The sequence below is a fragment of the Ornithorhynchus anatinus genome, chromosome 13, assembly GCF_004115215.2.
Source record: "Ornithorhynchus anatinus isolate Pmale09 chromosome 13, mOrnAna1.pri.v4, whole genome shotgun sequence".
Lineage (NCBI taxonomy): Eukaryota > Metazoa > Chordata > Mammalia > Monotremata > Ornithorhynchidae > Ornithorhynchus > Ornithorhynchus anatinus.
The window spans coordinates 29,652,286-29,679,259 of record NC_041740.1 but is presented as its reverse complement, the minus strand read 5'-3'; the positions used below and the strand labels follow the sequence as shown (position 1 = coordinate 29,679,259).

Below are 26,974 nucleotides of genomic sequence, written 5' to 3'. Positions count from 1 at the left end.
AGCTGGATTGCAAATTTTAGGTCAATTTGACTTGTTTATGGATACAGGCACTTCCTGGTCATAGTCAATTAATTTTCAATTACACTGAGTTCACCATCTTCCTGATCAAATACAGATGATTACAAAAAGAATCAAGAGAAATACATCTAAGATCATAATGCCGTCATTAAGAAGTCCACCTGTGGTGCATTTTGAATTATATAAAATGCTGCTTTTTGTTTTTAAAGCTCTCAGGACTCACCACAAATTATATCTCCTCCCTCTGTCATTTTATTAAGTTGATCCTTAGGTGCTTCTGTTTAGATTTACTGCAGTGTTATATACTTGACTTAGTGGATAGAACTCAAGCCTGTGAATGAGAAGGTCATGGGTTCTAATCCCAGCTCCACCACGTGTCTGCTGTGTGATTTTGGACAAGTCAGTTCACTTCTCTGGGCCTCAGTTACCTCATCTGTATAATGAGTATTGAGACTGCGAACCTTGTATGTGACAGGGATTGTGTCAACCCAATTTGCTTCTATCCACCCGAGTCTAGTACAGTGCCTTGCACATAGTAAGCCCTTAAATACTATAATTATTATTATTCAAACTCATTTGTGCCCCAAAACAGGATTCAATCCTATCTTAGAAAACACCTTTCATTCCCTCTCTTTCTTCAGTGCCTTTTTTTCCTCAAGATATAGACAGCCTGTTTCAAAAACACTTCATGTTAGCAAGAATTAAACTAAAATTTATTTTGGGGGATTCATTACCTTCTCATCAAATGTAATTTTTCTCAGAAATGTGGCAGAGAAGATAATGCTCATATGCACATTGATCCAATTCACATATTTTTAGTCAGTCACCTGTCTGATGATCTCCTGTAGATAGACAGGGGAAGGTGTAACCTGTGCTTTCAGAGATAGCGACTTTATGTGTGGATTCAGCTTCACTTCCACACTAAAAATCAGAGATGCTCCTAATGACTGACATTCCTATGTTGGCTACAGTGCAATTAGTCAGTCGGTGGTAATTATTTGAGCATGACTTTGTGCAGATCACTGCAAAGCCCCCAAAGGAGGCATCTGGGCTTCCTTAACCCATTTCTAAACAACTCAGTCTGAGCTAGCTTCTTTGAAAATGGACTTGACTCTGGTCTGCCTTATCAGACTGCAAACTCCTTGCATCTGTCACAAGCCCCAGTTTGTACCATCGAGGACCTTCCTGGACCAGGGAAGCCTCAGTGAAACGTAGTAAAATCAAACCACATTTCTGATCACCAACGTTGCCGTGGAAAGTTTTCTACTTAGGTTTACCAGTGTACAAGGGAGTGACACATAAATGCTACTCACCCCCTCCACACCACCAAGGGTTCAATACAAGTCTGCTGGTCAAGAGACTTGTTCTTCCAGGGCTGCTTCTTTCTGCTTCCATGTGCTGCTGCCTTCTGCTGTTTTCCAGTGCTACACTCCTACTGCTTCTGCTGCTTCTCTGTTCTGCTTCTGCTCTGTCTACCTCCTCACAATTCAAAGAGACTGCTTTTAATCTGCTTTAGGCATCCCAGCTGTGGTTCTATGCAACAGTCACTGATTGACCCAGGCCTCTTACCTGGTAGAACGGGGAGAGAAGGCCATGTCTCCCTCCGTGCTCTGTCCCCATAGGCCAGCAAATCACCTGTCCCAGAGCCCATCACTGCCTTCAACAGTCTCTTTCTTATTGTTGTTCACCAGATCACAAACTGTCACTAATAAGGCACCTTGTTGGGGGCTTACCACAGCATCTACTTAGTCTACTGTGTTTTCCAAATGCCTAGTACAGTGCTCTACACTCAATAAATGCCTCATATATGCACCATCCATGTGCATTCTGTATTCTTTCTGGTAACCCCCAAAGGTTTTTGCAAATCATTCAGGTTTCAGGAATTTATTAGTGATTTCTTTCAAGATAGAAGCCTCTATCTTGATTATATTTTTTTAAGCTCTTACTTTATGGAGTAGATCAGGCCCTGATCCTGCCTCTCCCAAAGTTCCCAGTCTGAAAGGGAGGGAGAACAGTTATTTTATTCCTATTTTACAAATGAAGAGATGGGTGAACAGTTATAGGTCACTTGCCCGCAGTCACACATCAGACAAAGTGTGGAGCTGGAACTAGAGCTCTGGTCACCTGGCTTCCATCCTATGTTCTTTCACTAGACCACACTGCTTTCCACTCTATGTTTATTTGTATATTTCATATTTAAAGATGACATTTCTTTGAAAATTCTGTCACTTGCTAAGATTTTGCCATATGAAAAGATCTTACCACATGGTCTGAATGTAGTTTTTTTTAAAACCCCCGCTACATTATTGGCACAAAAGCATTAATTATTAATGTGGTGAAGGTTTTATCAAGTACAGGCATTGTCTGCATTTACATGCTTCCCTTTTGTTATCCTGGTCTTCAGAAAGCCTTTGTTCAAGGGGATAAACCCATCTTGCAATTGCTGCAAGCAAAACTGGTCTGACTACAGCAGTACATTTCCCTTTACTTTGGAAGGATATTTAGTAATATTAAAAATGTTGTCATGGAGCTCCTTCAGTTTTACAGAGGGATTATCAAGGATCTGACATCAGGTGTTTGGACCCCAAATTTCTTTAGACCAAAGCATGGGCCTAGGAGTCAGAAGGACCTGAATTCTAATGCCAGCCCTACCGCTTGTCTGCTGTGTGACCTTGGACAAGTCACTTAATTTCTCTATTCCTCAGTTACCTTATTTGTAAAATGGGGATGGAGACTGTGAGTCCCATGTGAGACATGGACTGTGTCCAGTCTGATCAGCTTCTTTCTACCCAGTTCTTAGTACATTGCCTGACACCTATTAAGCGCTAAACAAATACCATTAAAATAAAAAAGTTCAGAAACATTGCTTGATTCCACTCCTGCTACATGGCAGATGATAAAGGTTCTTTAGTGGGCAATAATTATAGTGAATTTAGTTATTCCTTCCTCCTGGCAGCTTCTCAGTCCCCACACTAGAAAATATTTTTTCAACAGTGACCCCAATCCCATCCACATGTCCCTGTGGCTCTCAACTGCAATAAAACTGAAGTAGCAGCAGTAGATGTAGTTTTGATTTGCTTCAGTGCCAAAGAGGAGGCTGCAGATGCTGTTAACTTGTGCCAGCCAAGGTACAGTAGTAAAGTAGCCTTGGGAATTGAGAGGAAGCCAATGAGTTGAAAAGAGAGAGAGAGTTGAGAAAAAGCAGAGAGACACCATTTAGAGAGAAGGAGCAGAAAAAATAAAGGTAAAAGGAAGAGAGAGAGGAATGACTCTGTCTAAAGAGAAAGAGGAATGACTCTGTCTCGCCATCCCCTCATCCCCTGAAAAAACAAAACCTGAGATTTCTGGACAAGAGTCACCATTTTCTCATTATCACATTTGATAGATTTTAAGCTTCTTGGGTGCAAGAGTTGTGTCTGCTAACTCTACTGTTCTTTTTCCAAGTGCACTGCATGTCTTCTGCACAGAGAAGGGGCTCAGTAAATTTTATTGATTGATAATGTGGCCTTGAGTCTCCTGGTAAGCAGAAAATATGGTTTCCACCAATCTCCGTTAGGCTGTAGGGAGATAAAGAAGTGACCCTAAAGGGAGGTTGGACTGAACCACCTAAAACTTTATAGAATCGGCTCAACAATGAGAATTCAGTTTCACCAGGTGCATATGCTAACTAGCACAGAGTATGCCACTTGGGTGAAAACATACCTCATATATTTAACATCTTTAATTCGTGTGCTATAACTGTGGGACCAAAGGCTAGCCGAAAATATAGTGAATGTGCATGAGTGGCATGTGTACAAGTGTGAGTGTACATTTTTTTCTATCTGCACACCCTGCCTGTAATATTGGGCTTCAGTCAACACATCTCATTGACTATATTACTCAGTTTCTTTCCTCAAGTTATTTCCTAATGTCTTTATGACCAATCATTTTCTCCTGTTCTTTTGAACCTCATGGCATGGCTCTTTCATCTTTTCTAAAACTTGATAATGTTAGTAGCAAAGATAATAATAATAATTGTGGCATAAAAGTATTTATTACCTGCCAAGCACTGTATTAAGTGCTGGGGTAGATAAAAGATGATCAGTTTCCACATGGTGGGCACAGTCTAAGTAGGAGGGAGAACAAGTCCCCATTCTGCAGTTGAGAGAACTGAGGCACAAAGAAGTTATTATTATTATTATTAATAATAATAATAATAATAATAATGGTATTTGTTAAGCACTTACTATGTGCCAAGCACTGTTCTAAGCTTTGGGTGGGGGGATTACAAGGTAATCAGGTTGTCCCAAGTGGGTTTCACAGTCTTAATCCCCAGTTTACAGCTGAGGGATCTTAATCCCCATTTTACAGATGAGGGAACTGAGACACAGAGAAGCTTAGTGACTTACCCAAAGTCACACAGCTGATAAGTGGTAGAGCCAGGAATAGAACCCACGACCTCTGACTCCCAAGCCTGCACTCTTTCCACTAAGCTATGCTGTAAGTTAAGTGACTTTCCCAAGGTCAAACAGCAGGTAGATGGTGCAGTGGTATTAAAACCCAGGTCCTCTGAATCCTAAACATGTGCTCTTTCCCTAGGCCACATTGCTTCCCCACTTTCTAGTCTTCAAACTTATATTCAAATCCAATATCTGACAAATCAGTGATCTATTCAAGTTTTTTTGTTAAGACCACTGTAAATCTATGTTGGTTTACTTAATTGTTATTTTTTAAAAAGCAATTTATAAGCACTTACTCTGTGCCAGACACTGTATTGGGCACTGGGGTAGCGCTGATCAGGTTGGACACAGTCCATGTCCCACTTGGGGCTCATGCATGGTCTTAGTCCCCTTTTTACAGATGTGGTAACTGAAGCACAGAAAAGTTTAAATGACTCATCCAAGATCACATAGCAAACGGTGGCAGAGCTGGGATTAGAACCAAGATCCTCTGACTCCCAGCCCCGTGCTCATTTCACTAAGCCATGCTGCTTAGCATATGAAAAATTTTATTAAAGCACATGGAAGTCAGTTTAGAAAAGTCAAAAAGGGAGGAGGGGGCACTTCTCAAGAAACTCCAGTGGTTGGCCATCCACTTTCTCTTCAAACAAAAACTCCTCCCCATTGGCTTTAAAGCACTCAATCTCCTTTCCCCCTCCAGTCTCACCTCGATACTCTCCTACTGCAGTCCAGCCCACACACTCTGTTGCGCTAATGTTAACCTTCTCTCTGTGCCTTGACCCCATCGATCTCCTGCCAACCTATTGGTCACATCCTGTTTCTTGCCTGAAATGTCATCCATCCTCAAATCAAACAGACAATTACTCTCCCCCACTTCAAAGCTTAGTGAGGGCACATCTCCTTCACGAGGCCTCTACAGACTCAGCCCCCCTTTCCCCTTCTCCCACTTTCTTCTGCATCGCTCTGACCTGCTCCCTTTGTTCATTATCCCCCAGTCCCACAGCACTTATGCATCATAATTTCATAATTTGTATGTTGTAATGTATTTATTTATACTAAAGTCTGTCTCCCTCACTCTAGAGTTTAAGCACACTGTGGGCAGGGAACATGTCTGTATACATTGTATTATACTCTCCTAAGAGCTTAGTACAGTGTTCTAAACAGAGTAAGCACTCAGTAAATGTGCTTGAATTTATTAGAATAATTTTATATAGTGTAAGCTCAATTTTTGCCTGTCCATGAATATTTGTGAAGAAAGTATTCAAGTAGTTCTCTAAGGGTGCTCAGAGGTAGAAAATATAGCCTACCATGTTCTCAACAGTTGACATTTAACATACAATCCCTTGTTTGAAACTGAGGAATCGAGAATTTGTAGGGATGGTCCAAGCTTCAATTTCCTTTCAATATTCATCAGTACAAATATCCAGCGACAGAGTATGGGAATACATAAAGACTGATGTCATTTTGATCAGCTAATTGTGGGAAAAGGTATTTTGCCAAAGCACTTTTGGTAATAAATAACTTCAAGATAGTATAAATACTTTATGGAACCACCTATTCTTAACTCTTAGGAAAGACTTGGTGAGAAATCATCTAGATGATTAAGCAAGGCTTAACTTTTTTATTTTTAATTACTTTATAGAAATGAATGGAATGATCAGTTTCAAGTTTTATAATATTCCCTTTCTTGTGTAACCAACCTAAAATTCACAACTACAGACCTGAGTGTTAGAGGAAAATGAAGTTTTGAACCCCTCTGTAGAGGTCATTATTTTGCCTCAGTGTACCGTACTGCCATCCGAACAGTTTTCCTCCCATCCAAAACGCTGTTTTTTTCAAATGTGTGAAAGCATGACATTGAAATATTAGCTATAAGGGAGTAAAATGGAAAAGATATATAATAAAAACTGTAAGAGTGCCATGATAGCATTCATGCCCATCAGTTTAAAAAATAAATAATTGCTGAGATACCTTTTATTGAGTCATATTAAATTACCTGGTGTTTGCATCATAATCAGACTTCAGGTGAACTTTAAAACCCAGGTATCTGAAAGCTTTATGACTACATAAGGAGAAACTCAGATTCATCTGTACAGTTCCTTTCAATGATTTGATTTCATTTGTCTAACATCTGATACCATTCAATATGTTGAGAAACGGCAGAGCATTGTGGAAAGAGGACAGGACTGGAAGTTAGGAGATCTGGGTTCTAAATCCTGGCTCTGACATTGCCTGCTGTATGACCTTAGGTAAAGTCATTAACTTCTCTGAACCTCACTCCTTCATCCAGTCAATGGAGATTAAATATGTGTTCTTGCACACCTTTAGAGTTGTGAGCCCCAAGTGGGATAGGAACTGTGCTGATGAATTATTCAATCAATCAAATTTATGGAGCACTTACTGTGTGCAGAGCACTCTACTAAGATCTTGGAAGGTATAATATAACAGAATCGGTAGACACAATCCCATACCACAATGAGCCCCCAGTCTAATCCGAAAGTAACTATTTCAGTGATTTGCCCGATGTTGGACACAATGTTAGTGCTTGACAAATATCACTATTATCATAATTATCATTATAAGTAGTAGGAGGAGGAGGGGTGTTAGTACAGTAGCTGCAGATTGAAGATACTCCACTTCAAGAGATTTCTTTTCCTGAAATTTCATGGTCTCCTGGTTTGGTATTCATTTTCAGGCATTTGTTCCAGTATAAACTGGAGGGTAGATACATATTAAACAGTCTGATGTACTCTGAAAAGAAGGTAGATGATACAAAGCCTCCATGGTTCACAATTACTGGCTTGAATTTAACATTATCATTCTTCTGGACTTTCTCCCTATATTTTTGCACTTTAAAAGCCTTCAGAAGAGCTAGAAAGTGTTGTATACTCTTATGCTAATGTTTATGATTTCTATTGTACTATAAAATTACCTCTTGCATTCTGTGCAGTCTAAAGTTTTTGTTATTTGATTTGAATTTGACCTTTTTTATCTGGGAAGCGGAGTAGATAAGCTACAGGGGGAAAAGATGTTTTTTCCTCCTCCCATCCCTGATACCTGGAATATGACCTGTAATAGCTCAATCTTTCTGTCTCTTTCTCTTTTTTCCTCTTTTTCCTCTCTCTGTCTATTTCTCTTCCCTTTCAATCATTTGTGTGGATATATGAGCATATATGTATACGTATATATATATATAATCTCAATCAAAAATAATCATCGCTTATTATGTGCACTTGGGATAGTACAATACAACATAATTAGCAGACATGTTCCCTGCTCATAATGAACATACACTGTGCATAAATATATGTGTGTGCACATTCATGTGTGCATATGTACTGTATGCAATTATGTGAATTTTTTGGGTTCAAAGATCTTGACCCTTGTACGAGTGTGTGTATGAGGTATGACCAGTGAGATACTAATAATCACTTCTGCATTGGGTACCTCTAAGCATTGTTCCTTCCTGCCTTGTTTCATTCATTACTCATTCATTACTCATGGCACCTGGCACCAGTTTATTCCCTCCCCCGACCCCTGACAACTGCCCCATCACTCCTCTAAACTAGAAAAATAGCAAGTATGAAAAGGAAGTCACCTTACACACTGACGGAGTATGTAGATTTGACCTCACTCAACTCTAGAGAGCTCAATAGAGGTAGCAAGACAAAAGAGGGGTCTTGTCACCCAGTATCAGTCCTCTTCTATCCTCCCTGGCCTACCCCACCTAATGACTTTTTGAAGCCATTTCCCCAAACAGCAAGGAGACAGATAGGTACTGTAGCTCACTGTGCACCTCGCCCGGGCAGAGGAAAGAGCTACAACAGCTACCTCTTGTAGCTGAGAATACAATATCCTCTTCTGGATGAGAAGAGGCTAACCAAGGAACTGAATTCACACTGGTATTGTATGATAATTATCAAACTATTCACATGGGTCATAAACAAAAACCTTGTCTATATTTCAGCTGTTTGAACATAGTAAGAATTTCCCAGTGTATATTGCTGCATGATTTTTACTCTAGCCACTAGAGTGGGTTAGTAAAAAATAAATGGTCTTTTAAATGTCCCTTTGTTCTCCTGTTTTTCTTCTGATAATTTTTCAGAAAATTCTGACGTCACTGTTAGTATGGAGGGGCAGGGTTATAGCATGTAGCTTATTTATGAATATGGAACCATTATACAATTTCAATTGATGTCCTGTGGATTCTGACCTATTTAATATCAGATATGCAGGGACTCGCTACCCGCTGTCGGAAATAGCTTGGAGTAGTAGTAAGGCTCTGTTTGTTGGAGGGAACTCAAAGGCCAGGTGGAAACGCTCCCTTGGACAGAGTGACCATTTACAGTTTGCAGAACTACAGACCCTGTTCTGATGAACTCATGCATCTGCTAGCATTTATGAGCTATACGCCCTGCTTTCTCTCAAACTTGGTGAGGCCCACTGGACGTCTTCTCTATGTTAGACAGAAATCCAAGTCATAGTCTACCTCGACGGCTAGTGTGATGCCTTGTAAATTTAAACCACATTGCTTAAGCAGAAATGCAGCTGTTAAAACACAGATAATGCAAAGCCAGAGTAAATAGTGCCCAGCGTTCACAGTACAGCTAAAGCACAACACCTCACGTTGCATGAACTGTAAAAACGATTAATTGTGGGTCACTGAGAGAGTCATAGTGATTCAGCTTTGCTGGTTTGTTTTGTTGTTCAATTTTATTTAGTGAAAGCAAATCGTGTTACTGCCTATTGAAGTTTTTTTTATTGGATTATGATTTGGATTAAATGTACAGAAGTTAACCCAGTATTTGAAATTTACTATAAATTACGGAGGAAGATTTACTTTGAAATGGTGGGTCCAGCTGCTAATTTTCTGGATTTGAATAAAATCCAAAACCAAAAATTTGAATGGTCATTTTCTGTGACCACTTAGAATCAGTACTGTCTGCTATAAGAGTTTACCATGAATTTATTTTGAAAGTTCGAGACATACATGAAAAGGATTTGAAACTACATGAAAAGTTCAGGAATTAATTAAGATGTATTTCTATGAATCCTCATTGTCTAGAATGCACATGTTCCTAACATTATTTTAAAGTTTTTATTCACTTTCCAATCCAGTTTTACTCTTCCAGTAGTAGGGTTAGTATTATTATTGCCAACTCTGTTTTCAGACATTAACCTAATGCTTAAGAAATTGAAGTTTTGTCTATATTACTCCATGTGGCCATGGTAAAGTCAGTGGTTCCTTTGCAAATCTAACAGATAGGTCACTGAGTAAAGTGGGGCTGTTACTAATCCTTAGAGCACAATGACCTTAGAGCACAATGACCCTGTAATAATTATTCTCTTGTTCTAGAACTAATGAAGACCTAAATTTTGTTCTTAGTCACAAACTGAAATGTTCAGTATATCCAGAAATAAAATAGAACTTGTGATGGATAAGGTAGGCTTTTTACTAGTTTCACTGAATAACCAGTTGCCTTGAATGTGGCCAGAGATGCATCATCTTGGGAGATTTAGAGGGGTTGAATCTTCATGTCTATTCAGCCAATTGATATTTTGATATCCTTCTTGATACTGTTAGCAAATTATAAATTAAGTAAGCCTTGGGGAAGCATCTGTGGTTAATGTGTCAGTAAGGATTTCTTAATATCATCTATTCTTGTCTCTCTGATAATTGAGAAGTATTTATGTCAGTAAATTTGATACTATCAGTAAATTATAAATTAAATAAGCCTTGGGGAAGCATCTGTGGCTAATGTGTTAGTAAAGACTTCTTAATATCTAGTCTTGTCTCTCTGATAATTGAGAAGTATTTATGGCTAATAATAAGGAAAGTATTACCTATTTATAGACTCATACTCTCTATCTGATATGGACCTTCTTCTGGCATAGTGAAGGAACTTACTGTCAAATAGTTTTCCAAATATTTTACAATTTAATTTCAAAATGTACATCCTTAAAGTACAACACATAAGTTCACTGAAAAGGGTACACTTCTGCCAATTTCATTTTATCAGTGGGCAATAGGCAAGCTGAGTAGGAGACTTGTGCAGTGTTACCTACTAATATGTTGATAGTGATTAGTGTCAAACGCATAATTCCAGATTCATGTTTCAAAGAAATAGTCAATAATGAGGACCTATTTACAATTATATGAAAATGATATAGGTGAGATAAGAAAAGCACTAACTTAGCGAGTGAAAAATCCTCAGATCTGGAAGAGTTCTGGATATAAGCATACTATATGGTACTCTGCTCCATGCAACTACCTGCTTGCTCCCTCTCATACCCCTTGGCTCCCATTCCCACTCCATCCCTTGCTGCCCCTCTGGCTCCCCACTTTCGTATCTACTTCCCTGGTTCCACATACTCTCCTTATAAACATCCCTCCCTGCTTCAGACTCAGTTCCCCTTCTACTCAACTAAAGCTAAAAGGCCATTCTGCAAGTTAAATAGTGATGACTATAGTTTCCTCTAAACCCTGACTGGGAAAGGAAGTTAAGATCCTTAAGAGAAAAGCATTCCACCCTCTCAGTAATCCTGAAAGAGGATGGAAAAGATGGGATAGAGTCTTAGCCACTTGTACACAACTGCCCCATTCTTTTTTTATCCCAGCAGTGTTCCAGAGTTAGAACTATTTTGGTAATATTGCCCATCACTCAGTTTTCCCAAGATGCAATCCAAGGGAAAAGTGGTGTTAGGCCAGAAGGGTAGACAATGCACACAGACTAAGGCATTCACAGAGCATAATCCTTCTACAGGAAAGGGAGAGCAGGCTGGCAGTTAGCACATACATGTATGTCATCAATTGAGAATCTGTAGTAAATAAATTGCAGTACATTATTTCCAGTGCTATGAAGGCACTGATAGAAAGTCTACTTCCAGCTGTTAGAAGTTGCTAGAAAAACAAAGTTTAATGACTAATGGAGAATGTAGAAACACAACCTACAAAACCTCTAACCTACAAAAAAGATGGAACATTTAATGAGGTTTCACTGGAAACTTAAGACATTAGGGAGACCTTTCAGCCTGTGAATTCACTGGTGATTTGTATGGCCTTTGCATAAGCTGGTTTATGAAATTTTTTCTGACTAATGCTTGAATTAGGAGTCTGAGGATTGGGTATTTTGAATTAATGTTTTTATTTTTAATAGTGTGTTAGCTTTGCCGTTAAGCCCTAAAAGTGAAGTAACTACCCTGGTGACATGTCTTCTTTATCTGGTATTTTGTATAGTTGTGAGTGTCTGGTGTATCCTCTTTTGTCCTGACCATGAGATGTGTTCATTAGGATATTTTAAATAATATGAATCTCTCAGCAACTCCTCAGTGAGTATAGACGAGTGTCATACTGAAAAAATTCTAATCCTAAAGTCCAGTCCTGAGACCATATAACCTAAAGCACATTTCAGGCATTTTTGAAGGGGTGGCTGGAGGAAGGAAATTATTTTGTTGAAAAATAATGTCTTTGACTTAAATTGAAGCCTGATTTCATTTACCAATCCAACTATCAATAGTGTTTTATTGAGCCTTGACTGTGTGAGGAGCACTGTATTAAATGCTTGGAAGAGTACAATAGAATTAGTAGACATAGTCCCTGTCCTCAAGGAGTTTACAATCTAGTGAAGGAGACAGACACAAAAATCATTTACAAATACAAAGAAGGAAAAGGGGATATGGCTATGAATTAGTACTTAAGTAACAGAGTATCTAAAATAAGTGTCTTAGTGCTCTGGGAAGCTTTGAGTTCCCTGGGGGTTAGGTAGGCAGATGTGCAGAAAAGACAGTTGCAGGGGAGTTTAGAAATTAAGTGGTGAAGACTTCCTGGAGAAGATGTGACTTTATTGAAGATAGGGAAAGTTGTGTTAAGTTGTGTTTAAAGAGAAGGTAGTTATGGGACATGGGGAAGGTCATGAAAATAAAGAGGTGAAAAAACAGGCACTGTAAATTGATTAACTAGATAAAAGTAAAGTGTGCTTTTTTTTGTTTGTTTTCCAAAGCTACTTTGATTTCCATTATGAATTTCACTCCAAGAGTTCTAGATTCCATTCAGAAAGTGGCTTTATTAAGTCTAGCAACACCTGGGGGAAGTTAATAGCTCACACTTGTTTTATAAAGAAGGAAACCAAGAAGTTAGGCTATGAGCTCAAGGTCACACATACAATCTGAGCAGAACTGTTATAAGATAGTTATTCCCTTTAACACAGTACACACAGTTATGTTGAAATTTGTAGTTTAATTATGAAATTTGGATATAACACAATGGAAGAATTAGAGAACATTCTTTCTGCAGTCCGGGGCTGTTCTGTCCTAACACAATCCCCAGGTTGTTGCAGGCAACTTTGGTATAGGAAGAAACAGGTGTGCACATGCAAATGGCATTGATCCAGATGTGATGTTACTTTGTTTCCCAACCTTTGCCTCAGCCTGGGTTTTATGATACCATAAAATTCTTCATGTTTCTTTGTATTTATGCTCACAAGTGCTACAGTGATATCCAAGGGTACACAACAAACATTCTTTTAGCAGTGGGTGAAATGGTAATAAGGAACTTGTTTCACAGCGTCAGCCATGGTGACGTATTTCAACCATATACCTTCCAGTCAGTCAGTCAATCATATTTATTGAGTGCTTTCTGTGTGCAGAGCACTATACTAAGCGCTTGGGGGAGTACAATTCAACAAAAATGCCCACTGAATCAATGGTTTCTATAATATGATTTTTCCATATATGTTCTTCAAGAAAATATTCCTTGATGTAGAAAGACTCCTCATTCAATTTTATATAAACTTTTTTTAATAATTTGCAATAAATTTTTAGTTACTCCATTAATCATTTGAACTCTACACTGTTTATGTCCTCACAGATCGCTATTTTCAGGAAAAGTAATGGTATAGTCCACCTGAATGGAAAAGCAATAATTTGGGGTTCCCCACCTGTGAACCCTCTGACATACTGGTGCCAGAAGTGTGGGTAGAAATTAGCAAGTTTGTTTTTCAACATAAACATGTCAGTGAATTTTAGGTGAATCAAATGTCACAATCACAGGAATATAAATCCTGTTGGTTTTGCGTATATTGACCAGTAAAGGAAACATTTTTCCCAAATGAATCATGTATGACGTGGTACATATATATTTATGTTGGATTTTATGTCTTTTTTCCCCCCAGGATCATACATTTCAGTTGGAATTGAACAGATACGAGAAAGGAAGAGGCAGATGTCCATTTGACCCCAATTCCTCCTTCAGCTCTACTTTAATTGGTAATTATCTTTCTCTCAATCTTCTGGGTGCTGTCTGCCTGCCCTTGGAGCCTGTTTCTTTAGTTTTGCAAGGTGCTGTCAGCATATCTTAATCACCTTCGACCTGTCAGGCTTTTCTAATGGTGCTCCTGCATTAATATTAAATTACAGCCAGAGTTCTTTGGAACAGCTTGGTCCCTAAGAGTGAACAGATGTTACCCTGGGCGTGTCACTCTGCAAGGAAAATGAGCTGACACTCAATTTCGAGGTACTGATCCTTTTTTTTTTTGATACATGCCAAAGCCCATCCGTGGCAGCGATTTTTTTATTATTATTTTATCCACCCCGAAAAGCATTTAATTTGGGAAACTACTAAAAAATTAGGGACATCTTTAGAGAAATGGAAGAGTTCATGGATGTTTCATAGGAAAAATCCTTCATATTTTATGGACTTTTTTTAATGAGCATTAGCATTTATCTAATTTTGTCATTGAAGTCATACACACATAAGGAGACCAATGTTCAAGTCTGGACATTACCTGTAATATATGTTAATTTCAATCTTCCATACTAGATTGTTAATTCCTCCCTCAAACCCCATGTCCCAGAGCTTCCCAAATCTTTTGCCCCTTAATAACTTGGCCACATATATATTATTATTGAAAAAATAATAACCATCAGGCATGATCTCCCTAAAGTTTCCCCTGCTCCTCTCCAGTCCCTCCCTCACTGTACTACATCTTTAACCTCCCATCTTTCTCAGTAGCATCTCAAGAGGAGAATTACTGCCTTCTCTCAAAATCTACCCCATCCACCTATACTTCCAACCGCCCCCCCCTTCTTCCCTCTCTGACTGTCATGTTCACCTGTTCACTCTCTAATGATTTTTTTCCCAACTGCTTTCAAACATACTCCTGTCTCTCAAATCCTAAGAAAAAACAAACAGTTTTTGACCCCATGGCTCCCTCCAGGTATCTCCCTATCTACCTCTTACCATTCCTCTTCAAATTCCTTCAGTGAACTGTCTACACCTAGTCTCCACTTCCTCTCCTCCAAATGTCTTTGTAATCTCCTTCAATCTAGCTTCCATTCCATTCACTCCACAGAAATTGCCCTCTCAATGGTCACCAATGATCTCGTTCATGCCAAATCCACAAGCCTCTATTCTGTCCTAATCTTTCTCAATCTGTCAGCTGCCTTCAACACTGTTGACCACCACCTTCTCCTGGAAACCTTATCCAACTCCAGCTCTATTGACACCCTCCTCTCCTGGTTCCTCTGATATTTCTCTGCCACTCATTCTCAGTTTCTTTTGCAGGCTCCTCCACTGCTTCCCATCCATTAATCGAGGCTCAATTCTGGGTCCCCTCTTATTTTTCATCTATGCCCACTCCCTATGGAGAATTTATTTGCTTCGAAGGTTTTGGCTACCATTACTATGAGAACGATTCCAAATCTACATGTCCAGCCCTGATCTCTCTCCTTTTCTGCAGTCTCATATTACCTCCTGCCTTCAAGACAGCTCTGCTTCATTGTCCTGCCGATACAAATTTAACATGTCCAAAGCAGAACTCCTTATCCTCCCACCCAAATCGTGTCCTCCCCATGACTTTCCCATCACTGTAGGCAGCATCACCATCCTTCCTGTCTCACAAGCCCATAACCTAGGTGTTATCCTCAACTCATCTTCTCATTAAATCCCCATAGTTAATCTGTCACCAAATCCTGTCACTTCGACCTTCACAGCATTGCTAAAATCCTTTTCCTCTTCATCCTAATTGTTGTAACATTAATCCAAGCATTTATCCTATTCCTCCTTTATTACTCCCCCCCCTTCGGCTCCCTGGCTTATTTTTCTACAAAACCATTCAGTCCCTGTTTCCCACTCCTCAAGAATATCAGGTGGTTTCCCCCCCACCTATGCATCAAAAAGAAACTCCTTACTATAGAATTTAAAGCATTCAATCACCTTGCCCCCTCCTACCTCAACTCACTGCCTTCCTACTTCAACCCAGCCCACATACTTTGGTCCTCTATTGCCAACATTCTCACTGTACCTCAGTCTCATCCATCTCACTACTAACCTCTCACCCACATCTTGCCTCTGGCATGTAATGCCCTCCCTCTTCACCTCTGACAGATGATCACTCTGCCCAGCTTCAAAGCCTTACTAAAGACACATGTCCTCCAAGAAGCCTTCACCAATTAAGCCCTCGTTTCCACTTTTCACACTACCTTCTGCCTCACCTCGCATTTGGATTTGTACCTTTTATTCACCCCTCCCTCAGCCCTATAGAACGTATGTACACACCTGTACTGTATTTATATTAGTGTCTCTAGACTATAAGGTTGTTGTGATTACGAAGCATGTCTACCAACTCTGTTATATTGTGCTCACCCAAGCACGTAATAAGTGCTCACTGAATACGATTGATTGATTCCTCAAGAGCAGGGATCATTTCTCCCAACACTACTGTAATGTCCTAAGCTCTGAGTACAGTGCTCTGCATATAGTAAGAGCTCAATAATTCTATTGATTGATTGGTTGGTTGTGAAGTTTAAGCCAGTATAAATCTTGAGGTATTGAAGATTTGCTTCTTGTAACACAAATTTTTTTTTTAAAATAGCCTGAATAGTGTAATTTTGAACTAGTGAATTCAAAGAAAATGATTTTCTAACTTTTCACCTGCATCCTTAAAACCTCAATATATTTTTCCTCTACCTTGCACAACAATACCTTTTACAAATGGTTTAAACCAAAAAATATAGTAATTTCTATTTGGAAAAGTTGAAAATTAGCTACTTCCCTGGTAGCTAAGTTCTGAACCTGACCTTCATCATTAACCTGAATATTCTTGATTTGGAATTCAGTCTTTAACCTGCATATTCTGGATCTAAAAGTCAATCCTTAAACAACAAATTCCGGGTTTGGAACTCAGTCCTTAGCCTGCATTTTCCTGAGTTTGAAACTTAGTCCTTAACCTGCATATTTTAGATTTGAAACTATTCATATGTGTTTTTAAATGTACATGTTTGGTCTTAATTTACAGAAGATACATTTACACCATTAAGTAATTGGTGGAAAAAATGTTTGGGTGAAACTCAAGAGGATAAGACAACCATGAAATACTACTGCACATGTTACTCCCTAAACAATTAAAATTGATCCTATGTACTCACTCTGGATAAGAAAAAAGATACAGCTCAAATAGGGTTACACATTCCATTACCAGTTTGTTTTGAAAAGTATGTTAAAACATCAAGGCATTTTAATGTGCTTATTAAAAACACATTAGTGTGCATATCTCTTTTACTACCACTTCAGAAAGGTTTTCTGTAAATGCTATGTACCTTACATCTCATTAGCTTCAATTGCTTTGATAAATCTTAAAACTTTAAAATAATGTTTTGATTCTACTTTTACTCATCATACCACCCTTGAAATCTTTCACACTGAGGAAAATATTGCAATTTGGCCTGAAATTTGCTATTCCACCCATTAATATCTGGTAGAAGAATGATAATTCTCTTCATTTTCCGTAAGGAAAGTCTCCCTTTTGTATTATTTTATGACTACTGAAGGCAGCGGTGATGACTTATTCATGTATTTTGTATTTGTTTTCTGTTGGAATTAGAGCTAACCTAGTCTATTGATTCATGTTCTATTAAGAGAGTTGTTTAGTTTTATAACTGGAGATAGAGCGTCACATAGTCTAGGTGACTTTGGCCAATTCACTTAATTTCTCTGGGCCTCAGTTTTCGCATCTGCATAATGGAGATTCAATATCTGTTTTCCCTCCTTCCTAGACTTTGAGCCCCAAGTAGGACAGGTACTGCCTCCAGCACGATAATGTTGTATCTACCCCAGCACTTAATAGAGTACTTAACACAAAGTCAGAGTTTAACCACTACCACAGTTATTATTATTACTTCTCTTGGAGTTTACCTTGGTTCTGATGACTGATGTGATTATAATCATGTAATTTTAATAAATTCATATTCACTTCCTTCAGCTCACCCTACAAAATCTCATGTAAGGTCTATGGTAAGTCAGGTGCTGAGAGGATATCTCCAGCAATTTTTCTCGAATGCTGCACATATGTGCACATTGGTGAATATATGATCTGAATACTTTGAGGCTAAAATCAGTACTGGAAACCTCCCCCAAGTTATGCTTGTTTCTTGCAGATAAATTCAGCATTGTCTGAGGCCACAGACCACAAGACCAGCCTGGAGACCTCAAAAACGATATATAAAGCAATATCAATATCAATCAGAAAAAACAAAATAATCTAATTTCATGGAGAATCTGCTGTGTTAGATCATGAGAAGCAGCGTGGCTCAGTGGAAAGAGCATGGGCTTTGGAGTCAGAGGTCGTGGGTTCGAATCCCAGCTCGGCCACTTGTCAGCTGTGTGACTTTGGGCAAGTCACTTAACTTCTCGGTGCCTCAGTTACCTCATCTATAAAATGGGATTAAGACTGTGAGCCCCAGTTGGGACAACCAGATTCCCCTGTGTCTACTCCAGTGCTTAGAACAGTGCTTGGCACATAGTAAGCGCTTAACAAATACCAACATTATTATTATTATTATCATTTCTAATAGGTTTTGGAGACACCAAAGAGCTAATTTTTTTCCTTCCCTCTCTGCCCTCTTTCTCTCTCCTTCTATCTTAATAATAATAATAATAATGTTGGCATTTGTTAAGCGCTTACTATGTGCAGAGCACTGTTCTAAGCGCTGGGGTAGACACAGGGGAATCAGGTTGTCCCACATGGGGCTCACAGTCTTAGTCCCCATTTTACAGATGAGGTAACTGAGGCACAGAGAAGTTAAGTGACTTGCCCACAGTCACACAGTTGACAAATGGCAGAGCTGGGATTCGAACTTATGACCTCTGACTCCAAAGCCCATGCTCTTTCCACTGAGCCATGCTGCTTCTCTAATAATGTTGGTATTTGTTAAGCGCTTACTATGTGCAGAGCACTGTTCTAAGCACTGGGGTAGACACAGGGGAATCAGGTTGTCCCACGTGGGGCTCACAGTCTTAATCCCCATTTTACAGATGAGGGAACTGAGGCACAGAGAAGTTAAGTGACTTGCCCACAGTCACACAGCTGACAAATGGCAGAGCTGGGATTCGAACTAATGAGCCCTGACTCCAAAGCCCGTGCTCTTTCCACTGTGCCACGCTGCTTCTCTATAATGTTGGTATTTGTTAAGCGCTTACTATGTGCAGAGCACTGTTCTAAGCGCTGAGGTAGACACAGGGGAATCAGGTTGTCCCACATGGGGCTCACAGTCTTAGTCCCCATTTTACAGATGAGGTAACTGAGGCACAGAGAAGTTAAGTGACTTGCCCACAGTCACACAGTTGACAAATGGCAGAGCTGGGATTCGAACTTATGACCTCTGACTCCAAAGCCCATGCTCTTTCCACTGAGCCATGCTGCTTCTCTAATAATGTTGGTATTTGTTAAGCGCTTACTATGTGCAGAGCACTGTTCTAAGCGCTGGGGTAGACACAGGGGAATCAGGTTGTCCCACGTGGGGCTCACAGTCTTAATCCCCATTTTACAGATGAGGGAACTGAGGCACAGAGAAGTTAAGTGACTTGCCCACAGTCACACAGCTGACAAATGGCAGAGCTGGGATTCGAACTAATGAGCCCTGACTCCAAAGCCCGTGCTCTTTCCACTGTGCCACGCTGCTTCTCTATAATGTTGGTATTTGTTAAGCGCTTACTATGTGCAGAGCACTGTTCTAAGCGCTGGGGTAGACACAGGGGAATCAGGTTGTCCCACGTGGGGCTCACAGTCTTAATTCCCATTTTACAGATGAGGTAACTGAGGCACAGAGAAGTTAAGTGACTTGCCCACAGTCACACAGCTGACAAGTGGCAGAGCTGGGATTCGAACGCATGACCTCTGACTCCAAAGCCTGTGCTCTTTCCACTGAGCCACGCTGCTTCTTTTGCCTTCTGTCACTTCTTCCTCCTTTCTTTTTTCCCTTCCTCCTACTCTCCCTTCCCCTTTTTATTTCCTGGTCCTGCCTCCATCCCACTTTAGGGACTGGGAATTGTGGTCACCTTACCAAGGCCCCTTCCTTTTGAGATAGCCTAGCCTCTCAAACCACCAGAAACCCAAATGGAATTGAGAGCATGAGGGAGAAGGTCATAGCCCTGGATTTAGGGAACCCTCTCTCTTGGGAATAAGGATGCTATGTCAGTGGAACTGCCACTGAACTGCTTCTCTGAGCCTGTGGAACAACAGACTTGTCTTCTATTTTTCCCAAGGCAGAGAGACAACACACTGAACTGTTTTGGCTGCTTATGATACAAGCTGGTGCTAAGACCTTTTGGTCTTGAAAGGGAAAACTGAGCTCTACATTTTCTTGGCATGCTGATTAGCAGTATTAGCATTAGTTCTTTTGGCTGTCCTTCCCATGAAGAGACATTTTCTTTTGACATGTCCTGCATTTGAGCATGCTTTATGTGTCTCTTGAAACTTTTCCCTGCCCAGCTGTAGGTTCTCAGCTTATACAGATCTTTTATAGTAAACACTTTGGCGTAAACACTAATTCATAAAAATTCCAAAGATGAGCTTTCTTTGGCTGCCCCATTAAAACATTTTTTTCCAGAGAAATATCACATATTGAATCATAAACACTGCCAGAGCTTTGCAACAAGAAGTAAATTGATTTACTAGGACCAGACCCATTTCATTAATCATATTATGAACCTTATTCCTTAAAAACATTAATTAACTCTAACTTTCACCTGTTCATCTGTTTTACATGTTTGGGCTTAATTTAATTTTGTCTATTTTCATCAATTTTGCACTTGAGTTTTCTTTCATGTTTGTGGTAATCCTGAATGTGCCTACTAATGCCACGAAAATGAATTTTCATTTTTAAACCTGCAAAACTTTCTGAATATTATATAGTTACTAAAATGTGAGCTTTTTGCAAGATTGTTTTGATTCAATATTAATTTATTTAAATTCACATACATTTTTTCCTAAAACCCAAGCCATACCTACTTAGTTCACCAATATGCTTACTTATCTGGAAGTCCATAAACCCCAAATGAATTACTCATATTTTAAAATTCCCATTATTATGAAAAATAGAGTAAAGCATATTTACATCTTTTCTTTTTGAGCAGATAAATGATTTGAAGACCATATTTATTAGATAATCTAACTCTGCCATCTAGTGGGGAGCAGTGGCTGCTTTAGCTGCACAACTTCTAATAGTATTTCTTAAACCCAGTGTTTAATTCAGTTCAAAAATTACATTGACAGTACACATCAGTTAAAAAGCAACATCACAAAAAACTTACAGTGACTGCACTGTGAAATGGATATATGTTTCAAGATGCAAATACTTGGGAACTCCAAAACCATATTTCCAAAACTTTGGGGTCGAAACTCCATAGAACTCTTTCCTTACAAGAAAACAAACAAAAAAATCCCATGTCAATATATAAATCAGGAAATTGTAAAACCTGGGCTATCTTCCATTGTTTTTGTAGTCTATCCATATTTGGAAAGGAAAAAAACCACTATAAATATACCAACTATCCATGAAAATAAGTCAATAAGAGAAAGCATGACAGAAAAACTTGAGCGGCTAAAGTCTGGAATTACTTCAACTGGAAAATTAGTTATACATTTGTATAGCTTTTGCTGTCTCATTTTCATTTTAGGCTGACACTCTGATTTAATGTTTCAACCAAAAAGTTAAAGAAATGTCACCTAGAGTTATAATTGCAATCTCCCTCATATCATAAGTAATTTTTGGAAAGTTGAATTTTTGTACCTGTCTGATTATGCGGCTGAATCAAACAATGCTATTTATTGAGTGCTTACTGTATGCAGAACACTCTACTAAGCACTTGGAAAAGTGCAGAACAGGTGATCATCCCATAATTTTAATGAATTACATGCAAATTTAAAATATACAGACATTGGGTAAAATATCTCCCTTAAGGTCAAGCTGTTCTGCGGCTGTATATGTCACCAGTTTGGAACTAAATTGGTTCTATTTTCTCACTTGTAACACTGCAGGTAGCGAGGTGTATACTGGACTCTACAGTGACTACTGGGGAAGAGATGCTGCTATCTTTCGAAACATGGGCCATTTAACGCTTATCCGGACAGAGCCTGATAATGAGCGACAGCTGAAAGGTATAGCTGTTTAAGGGAAGTGAACCTCTCTCAATGTTAAATAACAGAAATCTGCTATAAAGGAGCAGTTATAGTAGTAAGAAAGGGTTCCAGGATTGAGAAACTGCATGGCCTAGTGGAAAAAGGCTGGGCCTGGGGAATTGGAGGATCCAAGTTCTAACCTGTCTGTGCTAGTGCTATGTGACCTTGGTTGAGTTACTTAACTTTTCTCCACCTCAGTTTCCTCATTTGTAAAATGGGGATTAAATATCTATTATCCCTCTCCTCTAGACTGTAAGCCCCATGTGAAACAGGGACTGTGCCCACCCAGCACTTAGAACAGTGCTTGCCACGTAGGAAGCACTTAACAATTACCATCATTATTATTATTATTATATTAACTTGTACCTATTCTAGCACTAAACACATAGTAATTATTGTTATCATCATAGTCATCATCATCATTACATTTAATTATTTTTAGAATTTAAATTACAACTGAATACTACAAAATCCCAACTAAACTCAATGGCATTTGTCTCTCTGTAAGTAACGTTTCTATTAAACTGTATATATAGGAGTGAATTTCAGTAGTCTTCCACTGGCTGGCTCCATAGCTTCAAATATCAAACTTTTTATCCTCTCTCTTCTCCCTCTACATCCCAGCTCAACCTTCCTAATCATAACAACTGTGGTATTTGTTAAGGGCTTATTAGAGGCCCAGCACTGTACTAGATACTGGGGTATGTACAGTATAAGCATATAGGTCTCAGTCCTTTCCCTACATGGTGCTCACATTATAAGAGAGATGGAGATTTTATATTTTATAGATGAGGTGACTTATTGAACAGAGACATTAAGTCATGGTCACATAGAAGACAAGTGACAGGTATAGGATTAGAACCCAGGTCCTCTGTCTCTTAGGCTTGTGCTCTTTCCACTATGCTATGATATTTCCCTATTTTACTGTCCCTCATTCTTGTGTCTCCCACATCCTGCCTCTTTTTCACATACTCCCTCCTGCCTATAATCTCTCCCCCTTCACATCTGTCAGATCACTGCTTACCCTATCTTCTCTTCACAGCTCTTCTGAAATCACATTTCACCTTAGGGGAGTTACCCTGATTAATCTCTCATCACCCTGTTCTCTATCCCTCCAAACTGCTCCTTCAGCACTTCTGGAACCCTTAAGAATTGGAATATTCATCCTCCAAGTACATCTCTATACTCTATTCCTTCCTCCCTTCTGTAATTTATTTTAGTGTCTGATGTCTTCTACCTTGTAAGCTCCTTGAAGCCAGGGATCATATCTACTAATTCTATTGTATTCTTGCAAGTGCTTAGTACAATGCTCTAATTAATTTAATGATCTCTGAAGTGTCACTGTACACTAAAATTTTTATTTTATCATTAAATACAGTCTTGCAGTGACCATGGGACCATGGGAGCACTTATGATTAAGTTCCCTAGGCTGCAGAATGCCTCAGGACAAAATACACAGTTATCAAGAGATTTCATTTTAAAATGCAACTCATCATTCATTGGAACCATCAGGGAACCAGGATATGAATAGAGTAAAATGATATCCTCCTTCTTTAGTAAAAAATTTTAAAATACAGAAGAATATTTGGAACAATAAACCTGTCTTCATTAGCAAAATATCCAGTTATCCAATTGCCACTAGATAAAAATTGCCTCAATTATTGGAATAAGACCTTATGCAGGAAGTCTCTTCTCATTCCCCTCTCTCCCCCACTCCTACCCACCCCTAATTGTACATAAGCATGGCCAAAGAAGCTGAAGGTCAGGTGGGAGAAGGAAGAGGAGTGGGAAGGTCTTCTCTCTGGATTCTAGGGCATGAGAGGAGATCACTATTGTGTTTTGTCATCAATAGTTGTTGTTTCTCGTTTCTAGTTTCCAATAATTTAATGAAACTTTATTCCTTTACTTTTCTAAAGAGCCTAAGTTTGTGGCCTCACATATGATTCCGGACAATGAAGATCGAGACGATAACAAAGTATATTTCTTCTTCACTGAAAAGGCACTAGAATCAGAAAACAGCGCCCATGCAATTTATAGTAGAGTTGGCAGAGTGTGTGTGGTAAGAGCATCCTATCTCCTGAAATTGAAAATGATTGTCAGAATTAGCTATCAGTCTTTCTCCCCTCTTATAAAATAGTATAACAACATAGGATGTTTTGAGATATTTGATTGAAAGAGGTGGCGGGGACTAACTACTTTCATTGTGTTCTCCCATGTGCTTAAAACAGTGCTCTGCACACCACCTGCATTCAATATGTAACGTTGATAATAGTGATTTTTCATTTAAAATTGTTTTATCATTACATACATATGAAACTATTAGGCAAGGATAAACTTGTGGTTGGGAAATGGGTCATGTTATTACTCTGTACTTCCCAAAATGCCTAGTACAGTTCACTGCACTAAATGTTTAGTAGTAAATGCTACCATGACAGTGAAACATCATCAAAATAAACCAAAATTGCTTTTAAAATCTTTCTGAGCCAGATTCTTAAAATTAGAATACTCACCTAGGACTTAATTTATCCTGAGAGAGATAATGCATCTGGACACACCAGCATCTGTCATACTCCCAGAGTGGGGGAAGTCCCAGGTTAGAGGAAAGAGTTTGGAGAGCAGGAGCTTCCCTTTTTTTGGGACTGAGTGTGGTGGTCAATACTACACACTCCTGCAGCACTTGAACCCTGAGCAAGCACTGAATTCATTATTATTATTATTAGAATAAAAATAATAATATTTGTTTAGAACTTACACAGTTGTACGAGCTGAGATAGATACAATATAGGCAGACCAGACACAGTTGCTTTGTCAAATGGGGCTATCAGTCTAAGTGAAGGGAGAAGAGGTATTTTATCTTCATTTTACAGAGGAGAAAGTGGAGGCACAGGACAGTCAAGTAACTGGCCCAAATCAACACAGCTCCAAGTGGCAGAGCTGGAATTAGAACCCATGTCTCCCAGTTAGTTGCACTTTCCACTAGGCAAGACTTCTCCTAGGTTGCTCAGGTAGAATTCTTTTAAAAAGGGCTATGCAGACATGTATGGCTCCAACCCAATCCAACAACTCCAGGGCAGATCGTCAATATTAGAAAAAAAGTTGAATAAGGATAACAGCTCGACAAACCCACACTGTGGAAAACTGGGTCAATCCACAGGCATGAACTAACTGTATTTAGTGTGTGTGAACAAAAGATGAAATACCTGGGTATCTCCATTATCATACACCCTGGAGGATGAATAAATGAGGCTGTGAGTAGACATAGTGCAAGTGAATATCATCAGAAAACTGCTTCTTTTTAGTCAAAACAATGGGCAGCCTTTAACATTCCATTTCTTTTCCTCAGAATGACATGGGAGGACAAAGGATTCTAGTAAATAAATGGAGCACCTTCCTCAAAACCCGATTGGTCTGTTCAGTTCCGGGACTGAATGGAATCGATACACATTTTGATGAACTGGGTAAATACTTGAAGAGATTTAAAAGAAATTTACCATGGGAAAAGTTATTCTATTTCACTCTCTTAGCTGCCTAGCATACATAAGGACAAGGTGTTGACTGTACTCCGGGATGTGGACAAACTCAGGAGTACCTATCTAGTCTTCAAACCCAGAAATGTTATTTTTTTAAATATTTTTAAGTTTTCTTTTTCTTTTCAGTAGTATTTATTAAGCACTCTATGGCAGGCACTGTACTAATTGCTGGGGTAAATCATCAGTTTGGACACAGTTCACATGGGGCTCACAGTTTTAATCCCCATTTTGCAGATGAGGTAACTGAGGAATATAGAGGTTGTGACTTGCCCAAGATTACACAGCATTGGCATTGGCAGAGCTGGGATTAGAATCCAGGTCCTCTGACTCCAAGGTCTATGCTCTTTCCATGATGCCATCCTGCTTTTCCAATATAAAGATACATATATATGTATATACATATATTTAGTATTAATTATTTTTAATTACATGATACCCCTGTAGCCTAATGATGCCAACTGCAAAATCAGTGTCATTAAATAAAGGAAAACAATAATAGTTTATTTTAATCTACAGAGGATGTGTTTTTGCTGCAAACAAGAGATAACAAAAATCCAGTGATATTTGGTCTCTTCAACACAACAAGGTAAAACAATTAATAAAATTACTTGAGGCAAAGCGTTTTAAGAATTATCTTCAAGTGACACTTTACAAACATGCATGCATAATTTAACGCTGGCATTAACACATCTCCCTTCTGCAGTTTTTTCTTAAGCTTTTGCTTTGACCTCCTTTCCCTAAAACTTGTCTTTTTTTAACATTTAATTTAATAATGTGGTAATCATTCAGCTCACACCTTTAAAATGCCTTTTTCAGCTGAATGGATTGATGGTATTAGCATGAACAGATTTCTAAAGAATAAATCTGACAAACTAATCTGATGCATCCAAAAAAAATGGGATTGACAAATTGAGGGAAAACGATGAGAGTTCGTCACTGCTTCATCATTTACGTTCTTGTTTTGCTATCAATTAATCAGAAGAATATTGTCCATACCCTGCAGGTTAGGTTGGTTTGAAGGTCAGAGAGTAAGAGTTATCGAAAGTAAACTGTCAATGAACATTTTGGGGTCGGCATTGTAAGAAGTGGAATGCCAGAAGGGTAGTGATAGCCTAAGAGTTGTATACTGTTTTCATTAATATACTGTATGATGGGACAGAAAGGACAATCAATCAATGAATGATACTTACTGAGTGCTTACCCAGGGCGGAGCACTGTACTAAACGTTTGGGAGAGCACAATACAACAGAGTTTGCAGACGTTTCCTGCCCATTTACTAAATTCCCAAATGATACCAAGTTAATCCAGAGAGTGCCCAGCATGACTACCATAAAAGATGATGAAACTGGAATATAAAATGATAGGAATTAATAGAAACTAAGGTTGCTTTTTTTAATGTCATTTAGTGGACGAAGGGTTTTTTTGTTGTTGTTGTTGTTTTGTTTTTTTTTACTTTTGATAATACCACTCAGTTGGTGATCAATTTCCCAAGCTGTTCTCTTAGTGCAGCAAGGAGAACAAACAAGCAAAATAA

General features: G+C 38.9%; 1 protein-coding gene across 2 annotated transcripts in view; it reads left to right on the top strand.

Annotated features, from left to right (window-relative positions):
- Positions 1-26,974, top strand: part of SEMA3E (semaphorin 3E) — a 190,073-nt gene that overhangs the window by 127,349 nt on the left and 35,750 nt on the right. For both annotated transcript variants that reach the window (XM_029077778.2, XM_029077777.2), the window contains exons 5-9: positions 13,628-13,721; positions 21,770-21,889; positions 23,827-23,969; positions 25,254-25,368; positions 25,957-26,026. In XM_029077778.2, coding sequence (XP_028933611.1) covers positions 13,628-13,721; positions 21,770-21,889; positions 23,827-23,969; positions 25,254-25,368; positions 25,957-26,026 — 542 coding nt within the window. The remainder of the gene's footprint in view (positions 1-13,627; positions 13,722-21,769; positions 21,890-23,826; positions 23,970-25,253; positions 25,369-25,956; positions 26,027-26,974) is intronic.